The sequence below is a fragment of the Stegastes partitus genome, unplaced genomic scaffold (genome assembly GCF_000690725.1).
Source record: "Stegastes partitus isolate 25-593 unplaced genomic scaffold, Stegastes_partitus-1.0.2 Scaffold1024, whole genome shotgun sequence".
NCBI classification, from domain to species: Eukaryota; Metazoa; Chordata; class Actinopteri; family Pomacentridae; genus Stegastes; species Stegastes partitus.
The window spans coordinates 109,068-117,840 of NW_007578755.1; the positions used below are offsets into that span (position 1 = coordinate 109,068).

An 8,773-nucleotide genomic window follows, 5' to 3' on the forward strand; every position below is an offset into this window, starting at 1 on the left:
AAAAAAATCACAAAAAGACAAGAAAATTCTCACACATAGGCTACAAAAAATTACTGGTGTCGTGAGTTGTAGGTTACAACACACTTGTGCAGTTGACTGTTACAGTCCTTGTGGCTCATGGCTCTGAAGCTGGAACACTTTCATCCTGAAAAAGGGATTTTTGGGCTCAGGATGGACCAGGTATGGGGATATTTGTTGGCAAACCGCTTGTGGCAAGCTTAACGGAGGAAGAATCTTGAGGAGCAGCATCTATTTTTTGGTGACCTTCCAACAGGAAAAGGCCCTTGCTTGATTTTGCCACCAAATTTATGGCCTTCTTGACCAGGGTTGGCCCTTGCAATCATGCAAATACTGCACAGACAATCCTGAAGTTGAAAAATCAACTGGATCATCGAAACAAGCAGGCTTTCCCCTGTCTATATCCAAGAGGATATTTCTGCAGCAGGCACAGATGCCATTTAGCAACTTTTGATCACTTGGATCAAAATCTTCCATGAAATATTTTTGTACTCTCTCAAGCACTATGCCATTGATAGCATTCATGGATGAGCCTTTCTTAAAGCAGACGAGGATAACAAAAGATCGATTGACTTCATGAGTTTTTGCTGGAGGCACGTTGAGTTCAGCTAAAGTGTCACTATTTATCTCACCTTCAGAAAAAGAGGTTTTTTTAAAGAGTTAATAATGATTTCTTAATGGATATACCAAATGCTTTTGAAAGAGTTGATCGGTATGTATAAGCAACATCTACCTGTTAGATTACCAACATCTGTATATTGGTACAATAAACTTTAAGCACATAAAATATCACATGAGACAAAGACAGCCCACAAATCATAATGTTCATGTCTTATATTGCCCTTTGATTCCAAAATTTGCAATAATGTGCTTTTCAAAGACCTCAAAATCGTGTTATTTGGGTGAAAATAACCAGAATTTTGAAAATGAAATATTTTAAGAATCCCTCATCAAAAAATTTATTGTTTTACATTTTTCTAATCCTCAGATACTGAATTTTTTTTTGGCACTAATCTTTTCTTCTGCACTTTTTTATTACCTTAACAGCACTTCGCAAGACCTGTGACTAATTAGCGCCGATTTGGTGGCGACTGCAAGGTTAGTTAATGCAATGGCTGAGCAAGGAGAGAAGAAATGTCAAGAGATATTAGGTACAAAGTCTTATTTAATGTTCTGTTTAATTGTATGAGTATTCTTGCGCTGTTTGCTCAGGAACAGCATGTTCAGAATAATTTATTTCACGTCTTTATTCAGTGGGCAAACAAGCCAGCGTACCAATGTTTAGCAGTGTTATCACACACTACAGATTGTCCTCCTATCTTTGCACAATAGGTGGATTCTGGAGAAAGACTTTTAGTGAGATTAGATGATTCAAACGTGCCTGATTTACGCCCCTCCTGCTCCCTCTGCCCTCCCTCCATGTCCCATCTCCTTTCTTTCCCCCCGTCCTGAACTCAAGCACCGCCATGCACAAGACACACTAGTGTTGTGTGGATCAGTCTGAGCCCGTTGATTTGTTTCCCATTTACAGACAAGTCTATGTGCAAACACTGGATTGTTTTTTTTCTTCCCTTCAGCACACACAAGAAGTGATAGCTAGCAGACTGTGAGGAGATACTCACTGATTACGACAAAAAGCGTTTTCGATTAGAAGCGCTGCCTCCACCTTTAAATTGTTCTTTGTCCTCCTAACAGATGCAGCGTTGTTCCAAGTTTGCTCGAGTGTGAAAACGCTGAACTGAAATTACTGTTGCAATGGACAGAAAACAAAATACAATTAAGCTGAATCCTCACAGCTAATCTTTCCTCCGTGTTTTCCTTCTACTCCCTCGGTTTTCTACTTAGTAAGATAATCCATGTTTCCCTCTCACAAACAGCAGACCGTGGATCTGTTGTTCCAACCAAGTGTCTCATTAGTTCCACTGCATTTGCCTTGAAATGCTACACTTTTCCATAACTATTAATTTCCCCTTCTTGCCCCCTTTCTTTCTCATAGCCGAGAGCTACGGCTTTCTAACTAGCTGCATACAACGAGACCATTTTTCTCTTCAATTTGCTCTCCCAGGAAAAAAAAAAAATTAGGGGATAAATCAGGAGACAGCAAGTTAATGAATGTATTTTAATTGCTTTGTGGTTCTATATGCAAAGAGGAAATATAATTAGAATGTGGTCTGGATGCGCGTGTTTGCATGCCATGGCAGCCCGAATCACTGACTTGATAATTAAATCAATATTGTAACTTGTTATTATTCATGGAGAACTAATGTTGTTGGTTTAGTCTTTGAAATTTCTATTTAATAATTCAATTTTAACCACAGGATCGGGGACCACCTCTGTAATTGGAAGGCTTGTCAGTTCGTAGTTTAGTTAAGCTGGAAGGTGTGAATAAATGGGCCGTTAACATTGTGAGTGAAAATGATCAAAGACTCTGTAGACTTTGAAATTACTCCAACTGTGGCCTGCACAAGTTACTTAAGTTAGATTTTTTTTTTTTTACCAGTTTCATAAAACAGATTTCCTTTTTAAATCAAAGAGTGGAAAAACGCCTGTTGCTGTTTTCAGTCCATAAAGGAAATAATTAAGATGAATGCTCTGCGAATATCAGATGCTGCTTCTGTTTACACTGCTGAGCTGGATTGCATATTGAATGCTCTTGCGGCGTGTTTACTCTGGAGAGACGGGAAATCCGGTAAATACTCCAGGTTAACCTAGGTAAAGTGGGTTCCTATTGACCTTATCTGTGTCTGCATGCTCATACATTAATGTGTGTGTTCAAAAGTCAGTGTTTACTTACAGTTCTTTTTGTTTGTGTGTGTGTTGTACCGGCGTGAAAATGGAGACGGGTTTGTGCTTTGTCAGTGCACAGTTCTATTAAAAAAAAAAAAGCATTTTGGATGCGTGATCAAGACAGAACGGAAAATAGAGGTAAGATTAAAGAGGGCAGCAGAGGTAGAAGTGGAGGAATGGAGGGAGGGAACCAGCCGAACAACATCAGCAACTTTAATCCCCCCGGCTAGCAGGGTGAAAAAGCACAAATATAAACGGGAAGGAGCGGAGTAAAGGAGATGTGAAGTGGAAAAAGGAATGAGAGATTAGAGGCGAAGGATGGAGAAGAAAAGAGTATAAAGGAAAAGAAGATTCGGGTAAATGAGTGTTTTGAGAACTCCAGTGTTTGCCAACAACAGAGCTGTTTCCTACAAGACCCCGGTGTGTGTTTATCATGGGAGCACTGGGAATGTCCCAGTTCTTTCTCTGTACGTGTGTGAACTTTCACTATCAAGCATGTATGTGTAAACATTGACAGTATGTGGGCTTTATGTGCAGAGGTCAGTAAGCACTGATCCATTTTCATGCATGTGTGCACCCACATACATGAGCTGCACAAACTCACTCATGTCATAATTGTTTGCGATTATAAAGTCAAGACAAATGCAGCTAATCTGATTAGTTTGTTTTTATATCCTGTAGAGCGCTGAGCCACAAATGTGTCAGAGTTGATATAAACAACATAATAGGAATTTGCTTCTTTTTTTTCAACGTAATTTGTGCAGAAGACATCCAAATATTACTGACAGGGGCAAGTTATGTGCATATACACAAAGGAGACACATATACATGAATGCATTGCATAAACAGAAACATACTGCAACAAGAAAACACTGCAAAAGGAAAATGCTGCATATACAGAGGCGCTGCATAAATGACAACAAATGCAAAAAGAAAACACTGCAAACACAGAAACACAACGAAAGTGCCGCAGGCCTCTAGGGGCAGTAGTGAGCTTTTCACCTGAGAGGCAGACAATGCTGAGCGTCAGTAAAGTTGGAAAGATATTCAAAGATTCGAACTTCCAACATCAATAACTCCAAAGAGAATCACCGTTTTAAATGGCACCTCTTTCCAAATGCTGTAATACAGACCACAACCTGCAACCGGCCAAAATCTTCTTTTTTTTTCCCCAAAATGAGACGTCCTTCGTTCTCTATGAATTACATTGTTCTTTACGCTCTGCCAGCAGCCAGACCAGACCTCAGGGACCGTCAATAAACGACCACGGCAAAAGGAAATGCTTTGAAAAAACTCAATAATGTTACATTTATTGTTTGTAGTGCAACCAAACTCCCATCACACATCAGTGACCTTCCTCTGGTTGTACTACAGCACTTAGATTGGCCTCTCAGGTGAAAAGCTCACTACTGCCCCTAGAGGCCTGTGGCACTTTTCTTGTGTGACTGGATATGCAGCGGTTTCCTTTTGCAGTGCATTTCTGTGTTTGTAGCGTTTTCTTTTTGCTGCACGTTTCTGTTTATGCAACGCATTCATGTATATGCAGCTCGTTTGCGTATATTTGCCCCCGTTGGCCACCGTAACATATCCTTCATCACAATTCCTGTTGATACATGAGGCTTTTGGTAGTTTTGTATTGCACTATGCCTGAGTGGAAACTTTAGTTGCAGACCTGTATGTGTGTGAACCTTGTGCGATTCTCTCAATGTCAAAATCATCGATTGAGCTGATCACAATTCTGACTGTCACCATGGATACGCAGGCTGTGTCGCTTCCCGTCACTAGAGTATTCGCTTCTAGGGAAAGAAAGACTGAAAAGTGACAATGTGAGTGAGTGTGTGTTACTGTATGTATTTGTATGTGTGCAGGTCGTACAGTACAAGTGTGGGTATATATACAGTATCCGTGAGTTCAGTGTGTCCCTGTACATTTGTCATGGGAATATGTGCAGGATTTGTTGTGCTTCTTCGTGTGTCATTGATTGTTTCTGAGTCTGTGTGTGTATGTGTGCACACGTATATCATGCTGGATGGTATAAAGCAGCGAAACTCGAATGGAAATGAGTTCGGTAAAAGAGCTGGGATGCCAAATAGTGTCACAAAGGGGAGAGTCTGACGCACAAACATTCAGATATACACACACATGCAGAGGCGCCCACACGCTCAAGTAGGCGTATTCAAACAAACACAGCGACATGAATAATGCACACTTACACTATACTCTGTGTTTTCTTGCTGTTATTTCTCTTTCGCACTTATTCCTGCTTGTATATGCATCACACTTGCGTTGAGGCGGTGAATGGCAAAGCAGATTTTTAGTGTCTATTCGTTAATCACCAGTGTTTCTGTCTGAATCCTCGCTGTGAATGGCCTCAGGCTTCTGAGTGACACAGAGCAAACCCATGAATTAAAGCAAAATGTAGATTGTGTGTGTTTCCATTTAAAAGCTAAGTTGATTGAACCTCATCATATAATACGTAATTTAAATGTTGTTCTACTTTTTCTGGATGTAACACAGGTAGAATGTGCTCGGTATCCAAACTGCCAATCCGGTTTCACACTGAAAATGTCATCTGGTAATTTAATGCAGTGTAGAGTCCAGCAGTGGTGCATGTTGTGGTTCCCTGTTAGAAAATATAGGACCAGAGAGCAGGCTTCAGTTGTTGAGGCATCACACCGCTGAGCTGGGAAAGCTTATCCTAATGTGACAGCTGATGGACTGATCCTGGTTACGTAGCAGAACATGAACAGATTGATGGACCATACAAACTAATTGAAAACACTTCAATGATAAACAGTCGTGACTTGATAATCCAACACTTAGTGTAAAACCTTCTTTTATGTCAGATAGCAAGGCTGTCGCATTGTCAAGACGGAGGTTGAGATACAACGAGGGCTTGATGCTTGAAGGGTCATTTGTTGTCAATATTCATTGGTTAAGGGCGCCTCTATAGCTCACCTGGTTGAGCAGGTGACCCCTGAACAGGGCTGTAGTTCCCCGACACAGCGGTCGTGATCTCACGAGAGTTTGCTGCAGGTCTTCTCCCCCTTTCCTGTCTCTCGCTCTCACTATCCTAACGAATAAAGGCAAAAAGGCCAGAAAAAAAATAAAAAATAAAAAAAAATCATTGTTTGTAGTTGTTATAATAACTACTGTATTGTTAGGATGCTACACATTGCTGGATTTGACACCTAATTGACCTGTGTGCTTGTGCACGGGCCTGTCTGCTGACATCAAAGGCAAGTAAATTTGTCGGATTGTTCAGTCAGATGATACGCCGTTATCCTTATTTGTGACATAAAATGTCATGTTGAGGTCAGAATCCAAGGCTGTTGGTATGTTAAGGCTGTTTTTAATGGGTTCCGTCTGTTTTTCCTAAAAACCTATCAGATAGCAAGGTTTTGGGATTATTAAGGGTCGCAATGTCAAGTCATGACTGTATATTACTTTATGATTGGTGTATGAACAGGGCAGAACATCCATTTCCAGCAGAAAGTGTACAAGAATGAGAACTGCCATAACAATACAAAGGAAACCAGAAGAACAACAACACAAAAACAATCAGAGAACTGTTTCAAGTTAAGTTATAGTAAACGGCAACATCTAGTCACCAAGCTAACAGAAAAAGTCTTCGTATGTTATAAAGTATGATGTTTCCCACACTCTGGTTCTCTGTTTGTCTTTTCTTTTTAAAGACTGTACTACCCAGATCCCCATCCAGTTCACGGGATTCAGCTGATGAGAGTAGGGAAGCTGCAGCATTACCTGGAGCACATCGAGGACGCGTTGGACACATTCAAACAGGTATGAGGGATAGAACACTGATGAACAGAAATTGCCACGGTGCAACCACATGTCTGTTTACCTTAGTCAGACTCACTGGATGGAGATTGTCAGTACAAGGCCAGTGTTACACTTCTAACAAGTATGCAAGGTCTGCGTCAATTTCGACATCTTTCCCAAACCCTTGAGGGTCTGTGAGGAATCCTTCGAGAATGTCGTACGGAGCTCCAGATTTGTCTCTGTGCAGACGGTTTCCATACAGAGAATACTTTGATGCTGACGTACTGCAAACATATTGAGTTCTCTCAGTGACCTTCAAGAGAATAAAAGAATCTACTCGTCTGAGTTGTCTACAGATGTCCGCAAGGGAGTATAATCAAGGCTTAAGTCTGCGATTTCCACCGTACATTTCACATAGCATTCATCACCCTTTCTGCTATCTGTGTGCTACCATTTTCAAAATCTCCTTTGCTATTGGAAACAGAAACCACCGAGCAGCATCCTGCAAGCTGAAGATGGCAAGGTTTTACAAAGATTTATGGTGCAATAAGGGAGGCCTGCATGGTTCTTTTGCTAAATTAGACACTTTGATGGCAAAGCTCGCCACCCTGCATGCACATTTTCCTCAAAAACTACCCCCCAGTCAGCACTGTGCTGCTGGCACACCATCCTGGGCTTTAGTACCTCTGAGGACGATTGTGATTGGTTTTCAGAAATACACACGAAGAAGAAGCTTTTTTTTATTGTTTTTCAGAATGATAATGAGGTGCAGTCAGACCATCCTACACAGCACTGCGGCAGTGATGTGGCCATGTGAGACTGCATTTGCATTTGGTTGCAGTGGTTTTATTTTTTAACACTTTCTCTATCATTCCTGTCAGTTACTTAACTTTATTAGTTGTCTAGAGACCTGCAAGAAAAGAGATGATCACAGAGGGTGTGAACACATCTTTGGCTTTACTATACAAGGTGTGTCCAGGACTGGTGTCACAAAAGATAGATTTCAAACCCAAACTACAAACTATGAGTTTTCCCCTTCAGACGATCAACCAGCACGTCTACAAAGAGATCCTGCAGCGTTTGCTTCTTCAGTGCGCGACAAGAGGTCAGAGTTGTGGCAGGACAAGTCGTGGCTGCTTCACCATGACAACACGCCTGCTCACAACGCCCTGAGCATCCCACAGTTCCTGGCTGAGAAGAACATCACCGTGCTGGAGCAACCTCCCTACTCACCCCACCTGGCTCTGTGGGATTATTTTCCTCTTCTCCAAGCTCAAGGGGGTCATCAAGGGGACCCGTTTTGAAGACGTGGACGACATCAAGATGTGATGACGGCGCTGCGGAGGATCCAGAAGAATCATTCCAGGAGTGCATGGCGGCGTGGCAGAGAAGGCTGGAGGAGGGTGTTAGACTCCAGGGGGATTACTTGGAAGGGGAGAACTTGTAGTTTGGATTTGAAATATATCTTTAGTGACACCAGTCCTGAAACTTTTCTGACACACCTCTGTATTATCTAAACGACTCACTCTGCATCTAAGTTATTATTCAGTTTAAACAACAGTACAAATTGCTGTTAAGAAAGCTAAATATGATTATTTCTGCCCCCTCAGGCCTATGAAATCCTCAAACTGACCCACGGTGACGATCACCCCATGACGGCTGACCTGAGGACGAGGATGGAGGAATGTCGCTGTGAGATGGATCACAAGTCATCCAGCAGACACTGAAATACAAAAGCTACTCCATGTAACTGACTTTACTCTTGGATTGTTTTCTGCTTCAACAACTTAATTATTAGATTTGTAATACAATGAAAAAAACTGAGGAGAATATATTGATGTCCACAGTCTGACTTTTAATTGTCCTCATATACACCAGTATATGGGTAAGACATTGCTTGATGAAACTGTTATTACCAGTGCGACCTTTTTTAAATGCTAATTACATTACTTAATTTTGTTAAAGCCGTTTTAGAAGCAGATTGGAAAAAAGACTAACGCAGTTGTTCCAACAACACCTCGGGCTCCTCGTTATGGATATCAGTGACAAATTAAACTTTTCTTGTTATTATTTTTTTTATCTTTGGCTCGGTGCAGTTTTACATGAATTAGCATCGTAAAATCTGTCCATAAAATGTCTGACTGAGAATATCCCAGAGCTGTTCAAAGCCTTCCTCTGAAGCAGA

The 8,773-nt window shown here is 41.2% G+C and overlaps 1 protein-coding gene across 1 annotated transcript in view; it reads left to right on the forward strand.

Annotated features, from left to right (window-relative positions):
- smyd3 (SET and MYND domain containing 3) overlaps positions 1-8,773 on the forward strand; it is a 101,150-nt gene extending 92,377 nt beyond the window's left edge. The window contains exons 12-13 of the mRNA XM_008295144.1: positions 6,501-6,609; positions 8,199-8,773. Of these exons, the coding sequence (XP_008293366.1) occupies positions 6,501-6,609; positions 8,199-8,315 (226 nt within the window). The 3' untranslated portion in view covers positions 8,316-8,773. The remainder of the gene's footprint in view (positions 1-6,500; positions 6,610-8,198) is intronic.